General features: G+C 41.7%; 1 protein-coding gene across 12 annotated transcripts in view; it reads left to right on the top strand.

Moving 5' to 3' along the window:
- MAK (male germ cell associated kinase) overlaps window positions 1-27,601 on the top strand; it is a 73,757-nt gene that overhangs the window by 24,245 nt on the left and 21,911 nt on the right. For all 12 annotated transcript variants that reach the window (XM_054557187.2, XM_024248054.3, XM_054557189.2 and 9 more), the window contains exons 5-10: window positions 871-950; window positions 5,594-5,726; window positions 10,664-10,835; window positions 12,499-12,666; window positions 18,190-18,501; window positions 22,711-22,883. In XM_054557187.2, coding sequence (XP_054413162.2) covers window positions 871-950; window positions 5,594-5,726; window positions 10,664-10,835; window positions 12,499-12,666; window positions 18,190-18,501; window positions 22,711-22,883 — 1,038 coding nt within the window. The remainder of the gene's footprint in view (window positions 1-870; window positions 951-5,593; window positions 5,727-10,663; window positions 10,836-12,498; window positions 12,667-18,189; window positions 18,502-22,710; window positions 22,884-27,601) is intronic.

Raw genomic sequence — 27,601 nt, 5'->3', positions numbered from 1 at the left:
AGTGATCCTCCCACCTCAGCCTCTCCAGCAGCTGGACTACAGGCATGCGCTACCACACCTGGCTAATTTTTGTATTTTTTGTAGACACAAGGTTTCACCATGTTGCCCAGGCTGGTCTTGAACTCTTGGGCTTAAGCGATCCTCCCGCCTTGGCCTCCCAAAGTGCTGGGATTATAGGCATGAGCCACCACATCCAGCCATCTCTAAAATTCTTCAAGCCTGCATAATACGGATTTGCGTGCTTGGCTTATCTGTTAGTAATTCAGTTTTTCAACTAGCTTTGCTCTTCCTGGGACACTTTAAAATTTAGCTATTTAGGCCAGGTGTGGTGGCTCATGCCTGTAATCCCAGCACTTTGGGAGGCCGAGGTGGGCAGATCGCCTGAGGTCAGGAGTTCAAGACCAGCCTGACCAACATGGCGAAACCCTGTCTCTACTAAAAATACAAAATTAGCCAGGCATTGTGGTGCATGCCTATAATCCCAGCTACTCAGGAGGCTGAGGCAGGAGAATCGCTTGAACCCGGGAGGTGGAGGTTTCAGTGAGCCGAGATTGCGCCATTGCACTCCAGCCTGGGCAACAAAGAGCGAAACTCTTGTCTCAAAAAAAAAAAAAAAAAAAAAAAATTAGCTATTTGATGTGTGTGCAATATATTCAGTTGTGGATTTGAGTTTTTACCTCACATCAAAACAAAAAAAATCTAATTTTCATGTTTTAAATGTGTGAGCTTTAAGACTATAAATCTATAAATCATTGGTTTAACCAGTATCATGAGGCCAGTAGAGGCTCCAAGGCAGGGGGAATATAAACCTTCTTTGGATTGGTTGGCTGGTTGCTTAACAGAATTACGTGACTATTCATTTCTTTACAGAAACAAGTTGTTCCCTGAGTCAGTCATCAGAAATATTATGTATCAAATATTGCAAGGGCTGGCTTTTATCCATAAACATGGTAGGTTTCTTTAAAGTTTCATTTTCCTACCTCTTTAGATTACTGTCAAGATTGTGCATAGAAATTTATTAAACTGTTAAATAACTGTTATATTGGATAACTGCAAATCTGGGGTATGTGCCTATACACACTGACATTTTTATTTAAAAACTTTACCAATTTCTGTGATTCTGTATAAAATGGAATTTCTGGCTGGGCACGGTGGCTCACGTCTGTAATCTCAGCACTTTGGGAGGCCAAGGCAGGCGGATCACCTGAGGTCAAACGAGTTTGAGACCAGCCTGGCCAACATGGTGAAACCCTGTCTCTGTTAAAAAAAAAAATACAAAAATTAGCTGGGCGTGGTGGCGGGCACCTGTAATCCCAGCTACTCAGAAGGCTGAGGCAGGAGAATTGCTTGAACCCGGGAGGTGGAGGTTGCAGTGAGCTGAGATCACGCCATTGCACTCCAGCCTGGGCAACAGAGTGAGACTCCATCTCAAAAAAAAAAAAAAAAAAATATATATATATATATATATAAAACATACATATATACATAGCAGGCTGGACTCACACCTGTAATCCCAGCACTTTGGGAGGCCGAGGCGGGGGGATCACTTTAGGTCAGGAGTTCGAAACCAGCCTGGCCAACATGGTGAAACCCCGTCTCTACTAAAAATATAAAAAATTAGCCAGGCTTGGTGGCGCGCGCCTATAATCCCAGCTACTTGAGAGTCTGAGGCAGGAGAATCACTTGAACGCAGGAGGCGGAGATTGCAGTGAGCTGATATTGCGCCATTGCACTCCAGCCTGGGCAAAAAGAATAAAACTCCATCTCAAAAAATAAATAAATAAATAAATAGAATTTCTATAATCTATAATTATCTTCCACCATAGCAGAATTTTTTAACAGTTTAATCATCATCAGCCTTTAGTCTCAGTCATCATATACCCATCTTGCAAGCTCATTCTCCCTGATTTTATCGTGGAAATGAAAAAAAAACAAAGGACCTTCTTTTGGAAAAGATTAGACTATTTTGATCTAGCATGACCAATTATTAACATTTAAATAGTTTGTAGTGCCCATGGAGCAGTGTTTTATAGTTTTCCTTAGTTTTTATATTTAGTTGTTTCTATTCTGTGAATGAAATTAAAGCAAGTATTAATACTTGTTCTATTTTCTATGAATTATGTACTTTGATTAATATAGGTTTTTTGTATCTATCAAACCAAAATAATTATTAGTCCAAAAAGTTAATATGATTATTTTTTAAAAACATTTGTTTAGAATCACTGGATGTTTAGATATTAAATTAGAAAAGTTTGTCCCGTACCATTGCTGTGTTCTGAACATAGGTACTTGAAAATCACCATTAGTTTCCCTTCATGTCCCATCCTGTATTTTATTTTATTGTTATTATTATTATTATTATTTGAGACAGGATCTCACTCTGATGCCCAGGCTGGAGTGCAGTGGTGCCATCATGGCTCACTGCAGCCTCGACTTCCTGGGCTCAGGTGATCCTCCTACCTCAGCCTCCCTAGTAGCTGGGACTGCACGCTTCCACACCCGGCTAATTTTTTTCTTTTTTGTAGAAATGAGTTTTCGCCATTTTTCCCAGGCTGGTCTTGAACTCCTGGACTCAAGTGATCCTCCAGCCTCAGCCTCCCAAAGTGCTAGGATTACAGGCAGGAGCCATCACGCCCACCCTCCTCCTGTAGTTTATATATATTTTCTTATTTTCTTAACTGCTACAGGAATTATTTACCTTCCAAAAATACTATGTAGGATTCCATATAAATATTTTAAGAACACTTCTTAAACTTATAAAAAGGATATGTTTAGAATGTTTTAAGAACATTAAACAAACTTTTTATTTGTACCATATGTAAACTATTGGGGTCTTTTAAAAGTCTAAATCCTGTAATGATATACTACACTTTACTGGCAAAGAACAGTAATGTATTAATTATATGGAAATAAGAGACATCTGCTATTTTAATTATTCATAATGGATTCCTGATTTTTAATTGTTTTAAACTCTGGTCAACATGGTAGCACTTGATATTTGCCTGGGTTGATTTATGCTGTCAGCAACATCTAAAGCATAAGGGATTGAAGGAGGAAGTTCGATTACAATTTTAAAATTGTGACTAAATGAAATAACATGAATAATCAAGAGGTGACTATAGACTTGGCTACATAGTAATTTGGGAAACCAGGCTGTAAGGACGATTAGACGTTTATACGAAAGCCACATAATTCTTGCTGCTAAGCATCTCAGATGTAATACTTCAAGAAATAGATATTTTAAAATAGTTGTTTGGCCGGGCATGGTGGCTCACGCCTGTAATCCCAGCACTTTGGGAGGCCAAGGCAGGCGGATCACTTGAGGTGAGGAGTTCGAGACCAGCCTGGCCAACATGATGAAAACCTATCTCTACTAAAAATACAAAAATTAGCTCGGCGTCATGGCACATGCCTGTAATCCCAGCTACTTGGGAGGCTGAGGCAGGAGAATTGCTTGAACCCGGGAGGCGGAGGTTACAGTGAGCTGAGATCATGCCACTGCACTCCAGCCTGGGTGACAGAGCAAGACTCTGTCTCAAAAAATAAATAAATAAAATAAAATAGTTGCTGTCAAAAAAATGAAAATATTTAGTTCAAATAGGACTGAATTACCAATATATGTATGTTAGGATGGGGAAAACCTCAGCTGTATAAATATGTAATTGGTTTAGTTCTCTAAGACCTTATGGATTAGTGTCGCTCTGCTCTGCATCACATGGTCCCATCCCTGTCGTTACATTACAAAAGTACCTGAATGTCTCTTGGACATAGTGAAATGGATGTTACCGACTATTTAGAGTAAGAAGTACTGGATAAACTCAGATTACAAAACTGTTAAACAGATGTCACAAACAGAGCCCACTCTGGCTTTGAAGTGATTAAAAACATTTAGGCCTAAAAAGGCTTCCCAACCCCAGCTGGATGCGGTGGCTCACACCTGTAATCCCAGCACTTTGGGAGGGTGAAGCAGGTGGATCACAAGGTCAGGAGTTTGAGACCAGCCTGGCCAACATGGCAAAACCCGGTTTCTACTAAAAATACAAAAAATTAGCCCAGTGTGGTGGCAGACGCCTGTAATCCCAGCTATTCCAGAGGCTGAGGCAGGAGAATCGCTTGAACCCGGGAGGCGGAGGTTACAGTGAGCCCAGATCGTGCCACTACACTCCAGCCTGGGTGACAGAGCAAGACTCCGTCTCAAAACAAAAAAACAAGAAAAAGATAAAAGAAAGTCTTCCCAGCTCCAAAGCTACATGAAAACCCTCTTCAAGTGATCACCTGCAGTCTCCCTGCTTCCCAAGGCCTTTGGAACCCAAGGCATTTGGCTATAACCAGAATGCTTTAGACTGCCCTTAGAAAAAGCCTCCCTTAAGACAAATCTCATCTGCCAGGAGGGCTTTAATGTTTGTTCTTTTCCCCCAAGGTTTTCTTTTTCTTTTCCTTTTTTTTTTTTTTTTTTTGAGACAGAGTCTTGCTCTGTTGCCCAGGCTGATCTCGGCTCACTGCAACCTCAGCCTCCCAGGTACAAGTGATTCTTATGCCTCAGCCTCCCGAGTAGCTGGGACTACAGGCGCGCACCACCATGCCCGGCTAATTTTGGTATTTTTAGTATAGACGGGGTTTCATCATATTGGCCAGGCTGGTCTCAAACTCCTGACCTCATGATCCGCCTACCTCGGCCTCCCAAAGTGCTGGGATTATAGGCATGAGCTACCGCGCCCGGCCCCCCCTAGGCTTTCTGCCTCATTTTCTTTGGTTTCCCTATTAGCTTCCTAACCATTTATTTTATAGATTGAATTGCTAATATAAACATTATAATTATTGGGATTTTGCAACGACACAGCTATTGAGGAAAACTGAACGTTAGATAAAATAATTTTAAATGAAGAAATTAGTTCTGATGTGTGGAGTTCCATTTTTATTGAATGGACTTTTTAAACAAGTGATTTTTCTCAAGGAGTCAGCTGCACTGACTTAAGCCTGATTAAAAAGTGCTCTTCTCAGCCTGGGTGATGTGGCAAAACCCTGTCTCTATCAAAAATACAAAAAATTAGGTGGGAGTGGTGGCATGTACCTGTGATCCCAGCTACTTAGCGGGCCGAGAGGATTGCTTGAGCTGAGATCGAGCCACTACGCTCTGGCCTGGACAACAGAGCAAGACCTGTCTCAAAAACAAAAACACTTCTCACACGTTAATTAGGTGACTTCACTCTGGTCCTCAACCTCCTCCTCTATTGCACAATAGTGCTAACAGTACCTCCTTAAGGTTGTGCAAACGAATGGAGATAATCATAGTGTAGTAATACCTAGCCCAGTGCCTGAACACCCACTGGAGTCACAAATAAAAATAAATGTTAAATGGGTGGTTATTTTTAATTATCTCATACACTGTGTGAACTTTCTTGCCAAAGCATTTTAAAAGCAGGGTCCCTACATCCCATTTACTTCTTAGACAATAAATATGGTTTACTTTTTTCCTAAGATGATGTTTCGAATTATAAAAGAGGGGGTTCATTTATATTTTGTTTATAAATCAAATAAAGCTATGTTTAAACGTAATGATTTATCGTATTTTTTTTCTCCATATATCATCAAGGCTTTTTTCATAGGGACATGAAACCAGAAAACTTGCTTTGTATGGGTCCAGAGCTTGTGAAAATTGCTGATTTTGGACTTGCAAGAGAATTAAGGTCGCAGCCACCATACACTGATTATGTCTCTACCAGATGGTGAGTAGGGGTTATGCAGCCCTCCTGAGGCATAAGCCTATGGTGAAATTTTCCTACGATGGATTGTTACATATTTCTGGAAGTTCCATATTGCATATTTAAAACGTGGAATTGAATTTTATATTCTTTAAAGAAAGCGAAGAATTGGTTTATTGCTATTCTGATCACTGAAAAAAACAAGGAAAAAGAATTTCATTTATTCACTCATTCATTCATTTGACAAATATTTATTGAACACCTACTATGTGCCAGATGTCATTTTAGGCACAGAGAACACAGCAGTGAAATAAAAAAATAAAAGAAAAATCTCTGCCTTATGCTGCTTACATGACAGCCAATAGATAGAAAAACAAGTTAAAAATATTATGGATCACCAACAGAAAGACATACACGTGTTCACCAGAAGACATGAATCCTCTCAACTGCACGCCACCCAAACGTCCATGAACAGTAGCATCGTATACTCACCCAGTGGAATGCTTTGCAACAATGAGAACGAAGGGTCTATGACTGCATGCAGCAATGTGGACGAATCTTAGACAATGTTGAGAGCAAGAGCCCAAACAGAAAAAGAGCACATACTGTATGATTTCGTTTATGCAAAGTACAGAAACAGAGAAAACTAATCTGCTATAAAAGTCAGGATAGCAAGCAGTTCCATGGAGTGGGGATGTGTGTAGTGCCTGGACTAGTGCACAAGGGGCCTTCTGGGTGCTGATAGCATGTCTTTCTTTTTTTTTTTTTGAGATGGAGTCTTGCTCTCTCGCCCAGGCTGGAGTGCAATGGCGTGATCTCGGCTCACTGCAACCTCTGCCTCCCGTGTTCAAGTGATTCTCCTGCCTCACACTCCCAAGTAGCTGGGATTACAGGCACCCATCACCATGCCCAGCTAATTTTTGTATTTTTAGTAGAGACGCAGTTTCACCATGTTAGCCAGGCTGGTCTCAAATTCCTAACCTCAGGTGATCCGCCCACCTTGGCCTCCTATGCATAGTGCTGGGATTACAGGCGTGAGCCACCAGGCCCGGCCGATAACATGTCTTTCTTGATCTGGGTGCTGGGTCCATGGATGTGTTGTATTTGTGAAAATTCATCAAGCTCTATTCTTACAACACATGCCTCTGCCTGTGTGAATATTACACTCCAGTGAAAACAAGAACATATGTGTATCAGGCCGGGCATGGTGGCTCACGCCTGTAATCCCAGCACTTTGTGAGGCCGAGGTGGGGGATCACTTGAGACCAGGAGTTCGAGACCAGCCTGGCCAACATGACTAAACCCCGTTTCTACTAAAAATACAAAATTAGCCGGGTGTGGTGTCGTGCGCCTTGGTGCCAGTTACTTGGGAGGCTGAGGCATGAGAATCACTTGAACCTCGGGGGCAGAGGTTGCAGTGAGCCGAGATTGCGCCACTGAACTCCAGCCTGGGCAACAGAGCAAGACTGTTTCTCAAAAAAAAAAAAAAAAAAGGGAATATATATGTATCAGATGTTGATACATTATTATAAAGAAAAATAAAATATGAAAGGGGGCAGGGAGTTGGGGGAGATGGGGAGAGAAAGGAATGTTGCTATTTTACATGGAGGGTCTCACTGAGAGTGGCCCTGATGGAGATGCCAGGGCCAGCAGGAATATCTTTAGGCAGAGTAAAAGCCTTGAGACAGGTGCACGCCGCACGTGAATTCTGCACAGTGCAGAATGAATAAGGAGGGCAGTCATAGGAAACAAGGGCAGAGTTTGTAGAGTGGCCAGAAATGATAGTGACTTGGTCCTGCTGTCCATGCAGGTAGTGAGAAGTGTGGAATTCTGGGTATGTTTTGTGATGAATCAGATGTGAGGGCTGAAAGAAAGGAGTCCGTGTCTTAGTGTGTTTTGTGTTGCTGTAAAGGAACACTTGAGGCTGGGAAGTTGATAAAGAAAGGAGGTTTATTTGGCTCCCGGTTCTGCAGGCTGTACAAGAAGCATGGCACTGGCATCCACTTGGCTTCTGGTAAGGGTTTTTATGCTGCATCAAAACATGGTGGAGAAGGTCAGGCCGGGCGTGGTGGCTCACACCTGAATCCCAGCACTTTGGTAGGCCAAGGCGGGTGGATCACCTGAGGTCAGGAGTTCGAGACCAGCCTGGCCAACGTGGTGAAACCCCGTCTCTACTAAAAATACAAAAATTAGGCTGGGCACAGTGGCTCACGCCTGTAATCCCAGCACTTTGGGAAGCCGAGGCAGGCGGATCACGAGGTCAGGAGATCAAGACCATTTTGGCTAACATGGTGAAACCCCGTCTCTACTAAAATATAAAAAAAAAAAAAAAAAAAAAAAAAATTAACTGGGCATGGTGGTGGTCGCCTGTAGTCCCAGCTACTTGGGAGGCTGAGGCAGGAGAATGGCGTTAACCCGGGAGGTGGAGCTTGCAGTGAGCCACGATCGCGCCACTGCACTCCAGCCTGGGTGACAGAGTGAGACTCTGACTCAAAACCAAAAAACAAAAACAAAACAAAATTAGCCAGGCGTGGTGGCACATGCTTGTAATCCCAGTTACTTGGGAGGCTGAGGCAGGAGAATCACTTGAACCCGGGAGGCGGAGGTTGCAGTGACCCAAGATCGCGCCACTGCACTCCAGCCTGGGCAACAAGAGCAAAACTCTGTCTCAAAAAAAAAAGAAAAGGTGGCAGGGTGAAGGTCAAAGGGGAAATGGGCACGTGCAAGAAGGGAACAAACAAGAGGAGGAAGCTTGCCGTGGAGCAACCCACTCTCTCAGGAACTAATTTCATCTTGCCTGAAAAAGAACTCATTCACTACGTGAGAACAGCACCAAGCCTTACATGAGGAATCTGCCCTGGTTACCTGCGAATGTGACCTTATTTTGAAATAGGGTCTTTGCAGATGTAATCAGACTAAGATGAGGTCAGACCACAGCATGGCTGGTCTTAATCCAATAAGACTGATGTCCTTATAAGAAGAAGGCAGACACAGAGATGGAAGAGGGAAGACACGTGAAGGCACCTCGGGAGAAAACAGTGTGATGTACACTTTAAATGGATCAACTGTATATGATGTGAATTATATATCAATAAAGCTTGTAAAAATATTCGTCAAAGTATAGTAAGTTCTCACTTAACATCATCAATAGGTTCTTGGAAACTTTAAGTGAAACAACGTATGATAAAACCAATTCGACCATAGGCTAATTAAAATAAACAATTTTATGGCACACTTCTGGTCACAAAAACATCACCAAACTTCTTTTTTTTTTTTTTTTTTTTTTTTCCTGTCACCCAGGCTGTAGTGCAGTGGCACGATCTCGGCTCACTGCAACCTCTGCCTCCCGAGTTCAAGTGATTCTCCTGCCTCAGCCTCTCGAGTAGCTGAGATTACAGACACCCACCACTACACCCAGCTAAGTTTTTGTATTTTTAGTAGAGACGGGGTTTCACCATGTTGGCCAGGCTGGTCTCGAACCCCTGACCTCATGATTCGCCCGCCTTGGTCTCCCAAAGTGCTGGAATTACAGGTGTGAGCCACTGCGCCTGGCCACCAAACTTTTAAATAGTGACCAAAACACTGATATTGAACATTGAAATACATGTGAGCTACACATACATTTGAGAAAGATTAATAAAAACAAGGAAGATAATTATTTGCCCAGTTATTCTAGTTCAGGGTCACAGGTGGCTACAGCGTGTCCTGGAAGCTCAGGGTGCAAGGTGAGCACCAACCATGGACGGGACAGCCTCCCATGACAGCACGCCCCCTCCCCACCCCACCGACACACACATGCACACACTCATCCTGGGGCCACACAGGCACCCCAGTTCACCTGGCATGCACATATCTGGGATATGGGAGGAAGCTGGAGTCCTGGAGAAAACTGTAGACTTGGGGAGAACGTGCAAACCCCACACAGTGGCCCAGCCAGAAATGCCTTTCTTTTTCTTTCTCATCAACATTACAATGAAACAACATTGAGCAAAAACAACATTGAACAAAACTAGTTTATTTGAGGGCTTGCAGTATTCTCAATGAAAGCAGAAAGACAGTATGCCAAACATTTGGACTGAAATATTTACACATTTTGGTTGGAAAAAAAGATAATTGAGAGTGTCTTCCATTTAGCAGACTTTGTGTTGGACTCACTAGCTCACTTTGCTCTTGTAAATTGAGTATTTTTCTCAATTAAAAATATTGTTAGGCTGGGTGCAGTGGCTCATGCCTGTAATCTCAGCACTTCGGGAGGCTGAGGCAGGCTGATCACCTGAGGGAGGTCAGGAGTTCGAGACCAGCCTGGCCAACATGGGGAAATCCCATCTCTACTAAAAATACAATTAGCCGGGCATGGTGGTGCGCCCCTGTAATCCCAGCTGCTCGGGAGGCTGAGGCAGGAGAATCACTTGAACCCAGGAGGCGGAGGTTGCAGTGAGCCGGGACTGTGCCATTGCACTCCAGCCTGGGCAAAAAGAGCAAAACTCCACTCAGTAAATATAGTTGACTCCAGAAGAGGAGTCAGTTGAGGATATCAGTACTTTCAAACTGATAAAAAAACTCCGCTACTCAGGGATAATCCTTGTTCATCTTTTTTTTTCTGTGCTTCCTTGTGAATAGATGCTGAATATAATGCTTTGTAACACGGTTTTTCTACTTTTTTTCTTAATATATCAGATGACACTTATTTCGTATCTATTCAGTTGAGTTCCTGTCTTAGGCTTGATGGACATTTCATAGACATTTGTCTCCAGCCCCACTCATTGTCTGTGATCAGGGAACATGTGTTGTGTCCTATTATCCCCAGAACATTGTACAAATGCCTGACACACAGATGGAACGGGGTCTGAATACCTGTTCCTTGATGGAAATGCGTGACCACACAGCATAGAGTGCTACTGCCCATCCACCTTTGAAATTGCAAAACAAAAAAACACCTCTTTTGTTTTCTATTCTCATAGGTATCGTGCCCCTGAAGTTTTACTGAGATCTTCAGTGTATAGTTCTCCCATTGATGTGTGGGCTGTTGGAAGTATCATGGCTGAACTCTATATGTTAAGGCCACTTTTCCCAGGGACAAGTGAGGTCGATGAAATCTTTAAAATTTGCCAAGTTTTAGGGACTCCCAAAAAAGTAAGTACTCTTGTCCCTAAGTTGCTATATCTTTTGATTATTTCTATCTTGCTACTTTGCTTTTAATTTTATAATTTTGATTATTTACAACTTTTGCCTAGATATCTGATATTTTCATTTTGAAATAGGCTCATACTTTAATGATTAATTTTCTTATAATTCTTTTTTTTTTTTTTTTGAGATGGAATCTTGCTCTGTTGCCCAGGTTGGAGTGCAGTGGCTCAATCTCAGCTCACTGCAACCTCCACCTCCCAGGTTTAAGCAATTCTCATGCCTCAGCCTCCCAAGTAGCTGGGATTACAGGTGTGCACCACCACGCCTGGTCAATTTTTCTATTGTTAGTAGAGAGGAGATTTCACCATGTTGGCCAGGCTGGTCTTGAACTCTTGAGCTTGAGCGACCTGCGATCTGCCCACCCCAGCCTCCCAAAGTGCTGGGATTACTTGGTGTGAGCCACCGCGCCTGGCTGTAATCCTTATTTTTTTAATCGGAGTGGGTTAAGGATTGCAAGAAGCCAGAATCCCACTAGCTGAAGAAAAACAGGTGCTTGCTTTTCCTTAAGAACTTCAGGAAAAATTCTGTGTGTTTAGAGTGTAACTTGGGGGTGATGCCCAGCTGACACTGTACAGACAGCCTTGCTTGAGCTCTTTCCTGCTCACTCTGTGGCTGGCCATTGGCATCAACTGTTAACCCCTGGTGTCTTGAACCTTGTTTTTTCTTAACCCTTTCTTGTTTCCTTTTTTATATCTCTCCTGCGGATATTTGACTTCTTGAACTGAGTGCTTTTCAATGAACTATAATTATATTTCATCTATACCTTTCTTTCTGAAATGTGCTTTATAAGTGTGTATATAATGGCATCCTAATTAAATTAGTATGTGCCTTGTAGTTAACATTACGCAAGTAAATGTAGATATTAAAGCTTTAATGTAATTGTCATTTCCCAGATATGTGCATTTTTAACATTGGATGCGATGGGTAATGTATACGACAAGGATCTTTGTTCTCAGTCAGCCTCTTTGTAAAGCACTTTTCCTTATTTGTTCAGAGTTAACCCAGATATTATCACAGCAACATCACCATCAGGATCTAAAACCAGACAAGAGCTTAATATTGCGAAATTTATAAAGGCGGGCGTGGTGGCTCATGCCTGTAATCCCAGCACTTTGGGAAGCCCAGGCAGGAGGATCACTTGAGCCCAGGAATTCAAGACCAGCCTGGGCAACATAGTGAAACCCCGTCTCCACAAAAAAAAATACAAAAAAAATTAGGTGTGATGATGCACACCTGTAGTCCCAGCTACTCAGGAGGCTGAGGTAGGAGGATCTCTTGAGCCTGGGAGGGTGAGGCTGTAGTGAGCCATGATTGCTCTACTGCACTCCAGCCTGGATAACAGAGCCAGATCCTGTCTCAAAAAAAAAAAAAAGTTATAAAAGTCCTTTTCGCGTTGTTTCCTAACTCTCAGCTTAATGTTCTTTCTATACTGTTGTAGCACTAAACTGTAGACATGGTCTGGTGTTTCATTCTCATGTTTATTTATATGGATCAACATGAAAATGTTCAAACATAAATGGTGTTTATATTACTGCTGTGTTTTTTAAATGGATTACTAAAAACAATTTGTTTTGCCCTCCCCACCCGAACTTATATATTCCTGAAACAGAGTGACTGGCCAGAAGGATACCAGCTGGCATCCTCTATGAACTTCCGTTTTCCCCAGTGTGTTCCTATAAACTTAAAAACTCTTATTCCCAATGCCAGTAATGAAGCTATTCAGCTCATGACTGAAATGTTGAATTGGGATCCAAAGAAACGACCAACAGCAAGCCAGGTAAGACGAGTCTTCCTGTTAGGCCTTTTAAAATGTTTAGGTTTTTTAATATCAGGGATGTTTTCATTTACAAAGGCAGGTCTATTCTCAACCAGGATTTTACTAAGAGAATTAAACACAAAGTCCTTGGCATCCAGCGTATGTAATAAATTAATTTCTAGGCATATAGTATCATTGGGAGAAATGCAGAAATAGCCACACCAATGATTTTCTGAGTTTTGTGGTTCAAATGAAGAACCCTGAGGTTGCAACAAGGAATCAATCTGCAATGATAAAAATTCAGACGTGTGACAGGCTAGTTATGAAGGAATCTGTCATGGAAGCAAAAAGGCATCTCATGAATCATTCCACATAGTAGACTTTCCTATGCTGCCTTTACAGTTTAGGGGTGGGATTCTGGTTCACTTTATACAACAGTATCATCCCTTGCTGGGACTGGAGTGTGCAGCCTCTGGCTGCCACAAGAGGGCAGCATTGTGGCACCCAGGCTTTGTTCCTTTGTGACTACACCTGACATATCTACAGATGTATTCCAAGTCTAGGGCCTTTAAACCCAGTGCTTTTGTCTGCAAGGCTTCAATAAAAAGGCAATAATAAGCTTTATTGTATTCTCATCATTTAAATATAAATTCTATGTGAAAATAACAAAAATTTATTTTGCTTTTTTTAAAATTAATCTTGAGAAAATGTTTTCTAAATGTCATCTGGAAGAACAAATGGGAAAGGATAGTCAAGACAAGTTAAAACAAGAATAAGTAATTAGAGAGCGGCGATGGGGATGGACAGCTTGCCCCATCAGATATTAAAGTAATCTTTAAATTGATGATGGTAACAGTGGAAGTACTGGCATAAGAATTGACAAATAGCTGAATGTTGCAGAACGTATGAGTCAGCATAAGGTAAACAAACATGGCATAACAAAGAGGGGAGGACGGCTCAGTGGGTGATACTGGGAAAATTCATTAGCTCTTAGGGAAAAAAATAAATTGAGGTCCTTACTGCTCACAATACTTTACAACTCACAGAAAGATTACATTTTGTTGTCGTTGTTGTTGAGATGGAGTTTCACTCTTGTTGCCCAGGCTGGAGTGCAATGGAGTGATCTCAGCTCACTGTCACCTCTACCTCCCGGGTTCAAGCGATTCTCCCGCCTCAGCCTCCTGAGTAGGTGGGATTACAGGCGTGTGCCACCACGCCCGGCTAATTTTGTATTTTTAGTAGAGACAGGGTTTCTCCATGTTGGTGAGGCTGGTCTTGAACTCCCGACCTCAGGTGATCTGCCCTCGCCTCCCAAAGTGCTGGGATTACAGGTGTGAGCCACCATGCTCGACCAGAATTACATTTTCAAAGTGTAAAAAAAAAGCACCCTAAACTGTTAGAAACAAAAGGAAAACATACATATGTATTTGATCTCAAGGTGAAAAAACATGGGCATAAAAATAATAGAAGAAACCACAAAAGAAAAACTCAAACGATTTGATTACATAAAAAGTAAAATTTTTCTCTATGTAAAAATCTTAAAATGGAAAGATAAGACAGAGAAAATTATTTTTAATTCTTAATATGATACTCCTACAGAAACACAAGAAAAATACTGAAATGTGTATTTCCTTTTTTTTTTTTTGAGATGGAGTCTCTGTTGCCCAGGCTGGAGTGTAGTAGCATGATCTCGACTCACTGCAACCTCCGCCTCCTGGGTTCAGGCAATTCTCCTGCCTCAGCCTCCCGAGTCGCTGGGATTGCAGGTGCCCGCCACCACACTTGGCTAATTTTTGTATTTTTGTAGAGACAGAGGGTTTTTTTTTGTTTGTTTGTTTGTTTGTTTTTTGAAACGGAGTCTCGCTCCATCGCCCAGGCTGGAGTGCAATAGCATGATCTCGGTTCACTACACCCTCCGCCTCCCAGGTTCAAGCAATTCTTCTGTCTCAGCCTCCCTAGTAGCTGGGACTACAGGTGCCTGCCACCACACCTGGCTAATTTTTGTATTTTTAGTAGAGATGGGGTTTCACCTTGTTGGTCAGGCTGATCTTGAACTCCTGACCTCAGGTGATCCACCCACCTCGGCCTCCCTAAGTTCTGGGATTACAGGCATGAGCCACTGTGCCTGGCCAGAGACAGAGTTTTACCATGTTGGCCAGGCTGCTGTTGATCTCCTGACCTCAGGTGATCTACCTGCCTTGGCCTCCCAAAGTGCTGGGATTACAGGCATGAACCACTGTGCCCAGCCATTTAAGTGTACTTTCTAATTTTTCTTTTTTTAAAATTTTTTGAAAGTTTTGTTTCTTTAAAGATGAGGTCTTACTATGTTGTCCTGACTGGTCTCAAACTCCTGGCCTCATGCAGTTCTCCTGCCTTGGCCTCCCAAAGTGCTGGAATAATACAGGCGTGAGCCACCACACCTGGCCCATATTTTCTAATTTTTCTAAACATTCATTACCTTCATAATAAAGACATAATATGTTTTTCAAATGTATTTTAAAAAGAAAAGTAGTAATGGGACATGAAAAAGAAACACAGGAAAAGAAATGCAGATTACCAAAAATATTTTTTAAATGTTCAGTCTTTGTTTACTATCATAAATGCAAGTAGAAATGAGACACCGTTTTTCATCTCTCTTAGTAAGAGAAAGTAATTTTGTAGTATATAAAAAGAGCCTTGAAGACAATCAGAAGTTATGCTCAAAGATGTTCAATTCCAATAGAAAACTGTCCATTGAAAGTTAATCAAAATGTTTCCAACCATGTGCGGTGGCTTTGCAGTGCCGCATACCTGTAATCCCAGCACTTTCCGAGGCGGGCAGATCACTTGAGGTCAGGAGTTCGAGATCAGCCTGGCCAACGTGGCAGAACCCCGTCTCTACCAAAAATACAAAAAATTAGCTGGGCGTGGTGACACACACCTGTAATCTCAGCTACTTGGGAGGCTGAGGCAGGAGAATAGCTTGAACCCAGGAGGCGGAGGTTGCAATGAGCCAATATCGTGCCACTGCACTCCAGCCTGGGTGACAGAGTGAGACTCTGTCTCAAAAATAAATACATAAATAAATAAACAAATAAATAAATAAATAATGTTTCTAAACTTAGGTTATGTACGTCTTTAATTTGGAATATACTGCCAGCATTAACAGTGAATTTGTAAAATAAAATTTTTAAACAATTTGGGAGAAATCTCATGCTAAAATACTATTATACAAATAATATGATTTTGTTTTTGAAAAATACATTTTATATGATGAGAAAAAATACTGAAAAGTATAAAAAATGTTAGTCTTGGTTGTCTCTGGGTGTTAAATTTTTATTTTCGTCTTGAGAACTCTACACGTTTCTCATTCTCTACAATGATCACTGCTTCCCTTAAGTAAATAGGAAAAAATAAATGCTATTAATTTTTAAAGTTTTCCCTCTTCTTGAAGGATAGTAACTGGTATCTTAAAGTATCTTAAAAGGGAAGAGTTGGCCGGGCACAGTGGCTCACACCTGTAATCCTAGCACTTTGGGAGGCCAAGGTGGGCGGATCACGAGGTCAGGAGTTCGAGACCGGCCTGACCAACATAGTGAAACCCCGTCTTTATTAAAAATACAAAAATTAGCTGGGCATGGTGGCGTGTGCCTGTAATCCCAGCTACTCGGGAGGCTGAGGCAGGAGAATTGCTTGAACCCAGGAGGCGGATGCAGTGAGCCAAGATCATGCCACTGCACTCCAGCCTGGGCAACAGAGTGAGACTCCATCTCAAAAAAAAAAGGGAAGAGTTGTTATAAATAAAACCTTGAAATTACAAAACACATCCTCAAAGTTTCTAGCTCCAAAATATGCATCATTAATTTAGGAATATTGACATACTAATTACTTAATGTGACTTAATTCAGAATTTGAGTACCTTCAGTGTGCTAGGCATTGAAGTATTCAAATTATGTATATTTGTGTATTCCCCTGAGAATGCAAGTAACCCTTAACGAACTCTTTCTTGTGCTCTGTTTCACAGCCCTGCTTTTTAGTGGAAGTGGAAAGACCTAATTAGGGAGAGAGGTTGGTTAAGTTGTAGAATATGAAGACCATTTAAAGTACCAAGCTGCCTTCTGTTCCTCTAAAAACTGCCTGTATACATGGGAGGAGTTAACTGTTGGTCAGGGCTATGTTCCCACCTATGTGGGGACTGGCTAAAGGTAGGAGGTTCAGGGGAACACAGCTTGACCATCCTAAGGAACCCATGCCCCCAAAAATGAACGGCTACTTTGCCCAGGTATTTAATGCCAATAAGGGAATTTTTCCATAGCTGAGCTACACAGGCTTTAGACATTCTGTAGAATATTTTTTCAGTTTTAGCCTTACTGACATGTGAACCAGATAACTCTTTGCTGTGGGGTGCTATTCTGTGCATTATAGGATATTTAGCAATGTCCCTGGCCCTCTAGACACTAGACACCAGTAGCGTCCCCCAACCCCTGTCATTATAATAAGAAATGTCTCCAGACATTGCCAGATATCTTCCAAGGGACAAACTTGCCTCCATTTGGGAAGCACTGCTCTAGACGGTGCCACCCATACACCAGGGGGTCCCTTCCCTCTCATGCAAGCAGTCAGGTGACTGATCTAGATAAAAATCAAACAGTCATCATTTTTCATAATATTTTTATATTTTCTTCCCATAAATGTCTTCTCTTTGCTGGTATACTGATGAAATAAACTTCAACAGTATGTGTTTGCTGTCCCCTTTTTAGATTTTTTTTTTTATTACTAGTAGGTATATTGTCGTACTCAGGCTGAGTGTAACCCAGAATTTTATATACAGCTCTGGTTAATCATTTCAAATAATCTATATGGAAGATTTTCTTAATTCACTTTTGAATGTCTTTGAATGTACTCTAAACCATTATTGGTGTGTAGTATTTTAGCTTGAAGTAATCACATTAATTTAGCCAATGCCTATAAATTAGATTTTCTTTTCACTAACAAATCTTTAAATAAATAGAACAGTTGTTTTGCTTAGATGTTATAGTAACAAGTGAGCTTTCTATTTTTTCCTATTTGTACTTTTTTTTTTTGAGATGGAGTCTCGCTCTGTTGCCTAGGTTGAAGTGCAGTGGCACAATCTTGGCTCACTACAATCTCCTCCTCCCAGGTTCAAGTGATTCTCATGCCTCACCCTCCCGTATAACTGGGGTTACAGGCACCCACCAACATGCCTGGCTAATTTTTGTATTTTTAGTAGAGACTGGGTTTCACCATGTTGAACTCCTGACCGCAAGTGATCCTCCTGCCTCGTCCTCCCAAAGTGCTAGGATTACAGGCGTGAGCCACCATGCCCAGCCACTTTTAATTTTTTAATGCAATTTATTTCTCAAATCATTTTTTTCTGGTTATCTTTTAAAAGAGGTACTGTATAGGGAATGATGGCTGCTTTCTAAATCTTTGAAGCTCATGTGGGCTAATGATAAATGCCTTGCACAGGGCCAATTATAGTTTATGTGCAGTACATTTAGGTGGAACCGTTTTCCATTTGTTGTTTTTTCTGTGTTTTTATAGGCATTGAAACACCCATATTTTCAAGTTGGTCAGGTATTAGGCCCTTCCTCAAATCCTCTGGAATCAAAACAGTCTTTAAATAAGCAGCTGCAACCATTAGAATCAAAGCCATCTTTAGTTGAGGTAGAGCCTAAGCCTCTGCCGGATATAATTGATCAGGCTATTGGAGAACCCCAGCCAAAAACTAGCCAGCAGCCACTGCAGCCCATTCAGCCGCCACAGAACCTGAGCGTCCAGCAACCTTCAAAGCAACAGAGTCAGGAGAAACCGCCACAAACGCTATTCCCGAGCATCATCAAAAACATGCCAACTGTGAGTAGCCAATCATGACGCTTGCAATGAAATAGTTTGACTCATGCAATTAAGATTTTGTTTCGAGGCATTTCTAATAATGTTGGAAAAGATATAAAAGATTTTTCTTTGTTAAAGACCCTGAGTCCTCTGGTTGGAGCTTGACATGAGATCACTTAAAATTCTAATATGGTTTATAAAAAGAAAAACTTTCAGGATAAAAGTAACCAAGTTTACATGCTACAGTCTTCAGTCTATCTTTTTTCTTTTTCTTTTTCTTTTTCTTTTTTTTTTTTTTGAGACGGAGATTCGCTCTTGTTGCCTAGGCTGGAGTGCAGTGGCACGACCTTAGCTCACTGCAATCTCTGACTCCTGGATTCAAGCAATTCTCCTGCCTCAGCCTCCCAAGTAGCTGGGATTACAGACGCCCACCACCACGCCCGGATAATTGTTTGTATTTTTAGTAGAGATGGGGTTTGACCATGTTGTCCAGGCTGGTCTTGAATTCCTGACTGCAAGTGATCCACCCGCCTTGGCCTCCCAAAGTTCTGGGATTACAGGCGTGAGCCACTGCGCCTGGGCTTTTCTTTTTTTTTTTTTTTTTCTTGAGATGGAGTTTCACTCTGTTTGCCCAGGCTGGAGTGCAATGGCGCGATCTCGGCTCACTGCAACCTCCACCTCCCAGGTTCAAGCAGTTCTCTTGCCTCAGCTTCCTGAGTGGCTGGGATTATAGGCACCCACCACCACACCCAGCTAATTTTTGTATTTTTAGTGGAGACCATGTTGGCCAGGCTGGTCTCGAACTCCTGACCTCAGGTGATCCACCCATCTCGGCCTCCCAAAGTGCTGGGATTATAGGCGTGAGCCACCAAGCCCAGCCTAAAGTTCTTTCAATGCAGAAGAATTCAAAGAAAGAATTTAAAAGAATCGGGTACTCCAGAGTACTGATCCTAAATCTTAAGAATTTTTAACTACTTTCATTTTACAGTGTTCTTAAATGCTAAGGAACATGGAGAGAATGGGTTTTTATTTTTTATTATTATTATTATTATTATTATTATTATTATTATTATTATTATTATTATTTTGAGACAGAGTTTTGCTCTTGTTGCCCAGGCTGGAGTGCAATGGCATGATCTCGGCTCACCACAACCTCCACCTCCCAGGTTCAAGCAATTCTCCTGCCTCAGCCTCCTGAGTAGCTGGGATTACAGGCATGTGCCACCACGCCCGGCTAATTTTGTATTTTTAGTAGAGATGGGGTTTCTCCATGTTGGTCAGGCTGGTCTCGAACTCCTGACCTCAGGTGATCCACCCTCCTTGACCTCCCAAAGTGCTCGGATTACAGGCCTGAGCCACCGCACCTGGCCAGAATAGGTTTTTAAAGTGTCAGTCATAGTATAAAACTTTTTCTTCCATCTTTTGTTCAGCTTCGGGAGCTCTTCAGTTGCTGTAGTATTTTAGCTGTCCCACTGGGTATACACTCCCAAATGTGTTTGCATTATGGCATTTTAGGATGGAAATCAGTCTTATACAGTACTGTATCTATTTCCTTATCCAGTCCCCAACTGCCCCACCAACCTAGATAAGCAAGGCCTCCTCGTCCCCCAATAGCACTAATCACATTCTAACATACAGTTAATTACTTATTTCTTACATTTATTGTTTATTTGTCTCTTCCTTTGGAATGCAGCAAGCTTAGTGAGGTCAGGAATGTTTGTCTATCAGTACAGTCTCAGCACCCCGACCAGTGCCTGCCACATGGTAGATTCTCAGTAAATATTTGTTCAGTGAATGAAGGAATGAATAATTGCCCACACGACTTGTAAACCACCTCTGGGGTCCTGGGGAGTCCACTTTTATCTTTGGAACAGTTCTGAATATTAGAAAGTTCTTCCTTAATACCGGGTAAAATCTGGTTTTCTAGCTTTTAATGAAGGCTAACCACTTTTCTAGAAAGGCAGCCTTTTAGATATTTGAAAATAGCCCTTATATTATCTGCCCTTTTCTCTAGAGAAACATCTCCAATTACCTTAAGGGCTCTGCATATAACACCATTCACCAATGACGGATAACTCTCAGTTCCTATTGTGAATGTGTCTTTAAGTCCCCTCTCATCCTGCTTCCCACTTAGAATGAGACTGCCAGAGCTGGAGGCAGACAGCAGGCAGGGAATATAGAGCAGGACGAATCACCTCCAACCATATGTGCACTCGTGCCACCAATGATGACAGTCCTCCCCATGACCCCTTGGAAGATGCATCAATTGTTGATTCTTACTGTGAGGGAGGGAAAGGAAGTTAATATTTATTGAGTAGCTACTAAGTGCCATGCATATGCTAGGGACCCTGTGTGCATTCTCTAAGTTAAAGAGAATAACCTAGCCCCCAGCCCCGCCACATGCACACACACACACACATTTTTATATAGGTAAGTTCCAGAGCTGGGACTAAGTATTGTGTCAACTAAAATTTCTAAGTATACCCATTTTTTCATAAATGCTTCTCCTAAATTGCATATTCTGTACCTCTGACTTGTGTATTTCATCTCTAGGATTCAAAAAGTTGCAAGACCTTTTACATCTCCAATTTCTAATTATTTTTGAATCTGTATTTTTTCTTCTCAGTTTACCCATTCTGCCCAGCTTGTTGCCAGCCATGTATTTGTTTAGTTGTTTGATTTGCTCCTGAATCTTCATGATGAATAGAACGACCGTGAGATCTTGGGCAGGCCACTAGAACCTTCCTCTAGATTGACATTGATCTGTTTGTCAGTACTCTTGGTCAAGTTCTTCAACTATGTGCTGATCTCCTTTGCTGCCTTCACCCACTGGGCTGAAGTCCACACACACTACATTGAATGAGTTCATCATTTGCCTTTTATGAAAAAGTGTGGTCTATATGAGCTATCACTGTTTTTCCTTAGTGCTCACAAACATCCCCTTTAATAATTGATTTTAGAATCTCTGCCCTCATCCTCTACCAAACTTACTGATGTGGAGTTTGCAAAAATAAATCTACTTTATTAAAAGTATTATATTTGCCCCTTTCCAGTCTTCTCAGCCATACTGGATTCTTGGATATCACTGACATTGTTCAGCAGTGTTCAGCATCAGTACCCTAAAATACAATTCAACAGAAGGGAGACTCAAACTCAGCTAAGGGTAACCTTTTATTAACCCTACTCATCTGGAGCTTAACATTTTTTTATTCTCTTTATTCTGGAGATTGTTGTGCCTGGCAGAGAAAATAATAGTGTAGAAGCTGGCAAATACTGCTTTTTGTTATCATCCATCACTATCACTGTGACACCATCAGTTTCAAGCAATAGCATGTCCATTCTCTTAAGCATCTCCCTGCACCCAACATAGCTGTATTTTCTGAAAATTTTCCATGCTCTATTCCCTAGTTTTGAGTTGCCTTTTGGATTTTCCTGTTTATGTGCCCCCAAACCACTTTCTGTAAATTTGTATAAAACCAATTCATTGTGTGCTCCAAGCCAGGACTTCTTTCCCGTTCCTTATTTCTGTTAATGATGCCTCCATTCTGTGACAGTCAGACTCATCCTTCCCTCTCTGTTTCCGTTAGGATTACATTCAGGGACTTATGACAAAAACTCGACCACTGTGGCTTAAACAATAGGGGTGGTTGTTCTCAGATAACAAGAGATCTGGTGGGCAGCTGGAGTTCATGAAGCTTGCAGAGGAGGCAGGCTGCTGCTGGCTTCCCACCCCACCACCCTGAGCAGGTGGCTTTCATTCCTGTGGCCACAGGATGACTGGTGTTCCTTTGGATGTCGTGTCTGCATTCAAGGAGGGGGAAGAGTAAAAGATGCTGGCACATGCCAGCCTTAGTGTCCTTCTCATTAAGGCTGTCCCCACTTAAGGAGGACACTAAGGCTTTGAGAAGTTAAGTCACTTGCTCAAAGAGACAGTCAAGTCTCAGGTTTCCAGATCCTTCCTGTCAGTGAAGAGTCAACTCAGATCCTAAATATTCAAGTCCTCCCACCAACCTAGTTCACAGAGGTCTCACCTCTGAACACCTATCATATTTTTGGCATGTACTGCCCATTTTTGTTCATGCTTTTAAATGTGTATATATGTTATGCCCTTAAGTGTATGGAACGCTCCTTGAGAATGGGGACTGTTAGTGTCTTACGTGGATAGTAGCTTGTGCGTGAAAGGCATTCAGTACATGATTAAAGATTATGACGACTGATTTTCCACCACAGAAGCCACATGGCACACTGAGTCATAAAAGTGGTAGGAGGCGTTGGGGTCAGACTATCTTCAAGTCTGGAGATAGCTGGGAAGAGTTGGAGGACTATGATTTCGGAGCCTCCCATTCCAAGAAGCCAAGCATGGGTGTTTTTAAAGAAAAAAGGAAAAAAGATTCTCCATTTCGGTAAGATTTCAAATTCCTCAGAAAAATATTTTTGCCATGCATTAACTTTATTTTACTCATTAAATATAAATGCATGTAGACCCTAAAAGAAGAAAAGTTTGCTTAATAGGCCAGGCGCAGTGGCTCAGGCCTGTAATCCCAGCACTTTGGGAGGCCGAGGCGGGTTGATCACTTGAGGCCAGGAGTTTGAAACTAGCCTGGCCGACAGGTGAAACCCCGTCTCTACTAAAAATACAAAAATGAGCTGGGTGTGGTGGTGCGCACCTGTAATCTCAGCTACTAGGGAAGCCGAAACATGAGAATTTCTTGAACTTGGGAGGTGAATGTTGCAGTGAGCCAAGATTGTGCCATTGCAATCCAGCCTGGGTAACAAAGTGAGACTGTGTCTTGAAAAAAAAAAAAAGAAAAAAATTTGCTTAATATTGGTGCCTTCCACAAAACACAAATCTTTCCACATACTTCTGAAAAGGTAAGACTCTTCTCACAGTAACAGTTCTCAGTATTAACAGATGAGTGGGGTGTGCGTGTGTGTGTGTGTGTAGGGAGTGTGTCAGTCCGTTTTTGCATTGCTATAAAGAATGTGTTGGCCTATAGTTCTGCAGGTTGTACAGGAAGCATAGTGCCAGCATGTGCTTCTGGTGAGGGCTTCTAGAAACTTAGAATCATGGCGGAAGGTGGCAGAGGATCCAGCCTGTCACGTGGCAAAAGAGGGAGCAAGAGAGAGAGGGAGGAGGTCCCAGACTCTTTTAAACGATCAAGTCTTGCGTGAACTCAGAGTGAGAATTCACTCATTACTGCAAGGATAGTACCAAGCCATTCGTGAGGGATCTGCTCCCATGATCCAAACACCTCCCCAGGCCCCACCTCAAAATTGGGGATTACATTTCAACATGAGATTTAGAGAGGACAGATGTCCAAAACGTATCAGAGGGGATCTTGTTTCATTTTTACGATGCTCTTGTGAATGGCAATCATTATTCCCATTTGAAATTGGCATGCCTCATTGCAGGAAGTAGAGCACCACTTGCCAAGTTAACGGCTTCTTCTGATGGTGTTAAGATTTCACTATCTGCCTCCTCGCTATTCTAAACTTTTTTCAATCGTTTTCTGAGCCTTTTCTGGAAGTTTAATATCTCTAGAAGTTCCTTTTCTTTTTATAAGTGAGGTCATCCTTAGTGCATTATTCAACTTTGAAGTTAGGATGGGTTAAGTTTTGGTGAATATTTTGGAAAGATGCTTTCTTTTCTTTTCCACTTTGAAACGGAAGAATAGAAAGAACAAGTGTGTTATGAGTCAGGAAAACTTATCCAGTAGCTATTTGGCGTGGTATAGTATGGAAGTCTTCACTTTGGAGCATGAGGAATCTCTAAGGAGTACATATGCTTGGATAATTCTTTTTTTTTTTTCTTTTTTGCTTGGATAACTCTTATGCAATCTGTTTCCAGGTCTTCACATTCCATAGGTACTCTTTCCTAAAAATACATGAACTTGAGGAAAAGCCCACTCAAGTCCTCTTCCACTTTAGGCAAGAAAGTCACACCTCTCAGTTATTTCAACTCTTACACGGCATAGGGTTACTAAATAAAGGGACAAATCAGAAAACTGGCTTTCTGTTGGTTCTTGTCTTTAGAAACCGGGTACAGTAGTCTCCCTAATCTGCAGTTTCGCTTTCCATGGTTTCATTTACCTGCAGTACAGTGCAATAAGATATTTTGGGCTGGGTGCAGTGGCTCAACGCCTGTAATCCAAGCACTCTGGGAGACTGAGGCAGGTGGATCACCTGAGTTCAGGAGATTGAGACCAGCCTGGCCAACATGGTGAAACCTCGTCTTTACTAAATAAATATACAAACATTAGCTGGGTGTGGTGGCGGGCGCCTGTAATCCCAGCTACTCAGGAGGCTGAGGCAGGAGAATCGCTTGAACCCAGGAGGCAGAGGTTGTGGTGAGCTGAGATCGCGCCACTGCACTCCAGCCTGGGTGAGAGTGAGACTCCGTCTCAAAAAAAAAAAAAAAAAGATATATTTTTGAGAGCTCATTCACGTAACTTTTATTACAATATATTGTTGTAATTGTTCTATTTTAGTATTAGTTATTAATATTAATCTCTTGCTGTGCCCAACTTATAAATTAAACTTCTTCATAGGTATGTATGCACATACATATAGGAAAAGATGGGCTGTATAGGGTTTGGTACTATCTGTGGTTTCAGGCATCCTCTGGGGGTCTTAGAACATATCCCCCACACGTAATGGGAGCTACTGTATTTTAGCCCATGTTGGAAAGCATGGTGATTTGGAAACACTGAAGCACCAGGCGTTAGTGATGTGTATTCTTTCAAATATACTAAAATGCTCTGTTTCCTCTTTGAAACAGAAGAATAGGAAGAACAGTTGTGTTATGAGTCAGGAAAACTTATCCAGTAGCTCTTTGGCATGGTATAGTATGGAAGTCTTCACTTTGGGGCACGAGGAATCTCTAAGGAGTGCATATGCTTGGATAATTCTTTTTTTTTTTTTTTTCTTTTTTGCTTGGATAACTCTTAGGCAACCCATTTCCAGGTCTTCACATTCCATAGGTACTCTTTCCTAATCCGTGTGTTTAATCCATGTGTTTTCAAAACACATGGATTAAAACTTTACTTATTTTTTTGAGGATCAGAGTGTATTATGGATAAGGTAGTTAAAACTTATTTTATCAAGCCATACCATGAAATACTCCAATTGTAGTCAATTCTCACAATATTTCATCTTATAAAATACTGTTTCTATGTGCTGTTAACAAGAAATAAGGAATAAATTTATGATGAAAAATTATAGATGTCTATTTAAAGATGTGCAGGGAGTTACATAGTTTAAAAAACAATTATTTGGGTCTAGGAACAGAAGAGTTTGAAGACCACTGATGTAGTATATAGGAGACTTGAAACATTTTTTTTCTTTTTGAGACGGAATGTCGCTTCATTGCCCAGGCTGGAGTGCAGTGATGTGATCTCGGCTCACGGCAACCTCTGCCTCCAGGGTTCAAGCAATTCTCCTGCCTCAGCCTCCTTAGTAGCTCAGGTTGTTATAGGTGTGTGCCACCATGACTGGCTAATTTTTTGTATTTTTAATAGAGACAGTGTTTCACCATGTTGGCCAGGCTGGTCTCAAACTCCTGACCTCAGGTGATCCACCTGCCTCGGCCTCCCAAAGTGTTGGGATTACAGGCATGAGCCACCGCGCCTGGCGACTTGAAAACATTTTTTAAAACCCATGTCATTCTGATTTCAGCTAAATTTTATTCATAATTATTTATAATTATTCATAATTTATTCATAAATTTTAGTCATATATTTTTGAGGATGGTAGAGGTTTGAATCAAAACCTATAGTTAAGATCAAGGTTGTGGCTGTTCATGGTGGCTTACGTTTATAAACCTAGCACTTTAGGAGGCCAAGGTGGGTGGGTTGCCTGAGCTTAGGAGTTTGAGACCAGCCTGGGCAATATGGCAAAACTCCATCTCTACAAAAAAATACAAAAATTAGCCAGATGTGGTAGCCCACACCTGTAGTTCGAGCTACTCAGGAGGCTGAGGTGAGAGGATTGCTTGAGCTTGGATGGCCAAGCCACTGCACCCCAGCCTGGGCAACAGAGCGAGACACTGTCTCAAAAAATCAAAAAAAGATCAAGGTTGTGGTCTATATACCTGTTTCTAGGAAGGGAACAATTAGTAAATTTCTTCAACATTAATTATCCCTTTTCTCTTGAAATTCTTTAGAAAAACTGTATGACAGTGACTTTTTCATGTGGGTGTTTCTTCTACATTTTTTTTTTTTTTTTTTTTTGAGATGGAGTCTCGCTCTGTCGCCCAGGCTGGAGTGCAATGGTGCGATCTCGGCTTACTGTAAGCTCTGCCTCCTGGGTTCACACCATTCTCCTGCCTCAGCCTCCCGAGTAGCTGGGACTGCAGGCGCCCACCACCACACTCAGCTAATTTTTTGTATTTTTTTTAGTAGAGACAGGGTTTCACCATGTTAGCCAGGATGGTCTCGATCTCCCAACCTCGTGATCCACCTGCCTTGGCCTCCCAAAGTGCTGGGATTACAGGCATGAGCCACCACGCCCAGCCATTTCTTCTACATTTTTATTTTTTGGTATCTTTCAACGGTCCTGTACAATTCTAGGCATATGGTTATTATTATGATCATCATTATTATTAATATGCTACCATCTGTTAAGCTCCTGCCTAAACTTTATAATTTTCATACTTCAGTAAAAATATTTGCAGACTAGGATGCTGAGACTCGGATAGGCTGGGTTTCTTGCCCAAGATCAGGTGAGGATTAATTCAAATCTAGGTCTTTCTCTCTTCTACCCCACACTGCTTCTTTAGCAATAGGAGCTGAATTGGTGAATTGGTGAATTTGTGAATTAGTGGATTGGTGAATAGGAGGTGAATTGGTGAATTGAACAGACCCTGCCATCCTCTGCTTGGTCTCTCAGGCAGCCAGGGCCTCCCCATAAAGAATACAGGTACCAAATACTAACATGTATATCTTTTATTTAAATGTTGTCTTATTTTTTTAATTATTATTATTATTGAGATGGAGCTTTGCTCTTGTCGCCCAGGCTGAGTGCAATGGTGCAATCTTGGCTCACTGCAACCTCTGCCTCCCGGGTTCAAGCGATCCTCCTGTCTCAGCCTCCCAAGTAGCTGGGATTACAGATGGCCACCACC

Source organism: Pongo abelii, chromosome 5 (genome assembly GCF_028885655.2).
Source record: "Pongo abelii isolate AG06213 chromosome 5, NHGRI_mPonAbe1-v2.0_pri, whole genome shotgun sequence".
NCBI lineage: Eukaryota > Metazoa > Chordata > Mammalia > Primates > Hominidae > Pongo > Pongo abelii.
The sequence above is the reverse complement of the archived record's forward strand: the minus strand, read 5'-3'. Positions and strand labels throughout refer to the sequence as shown.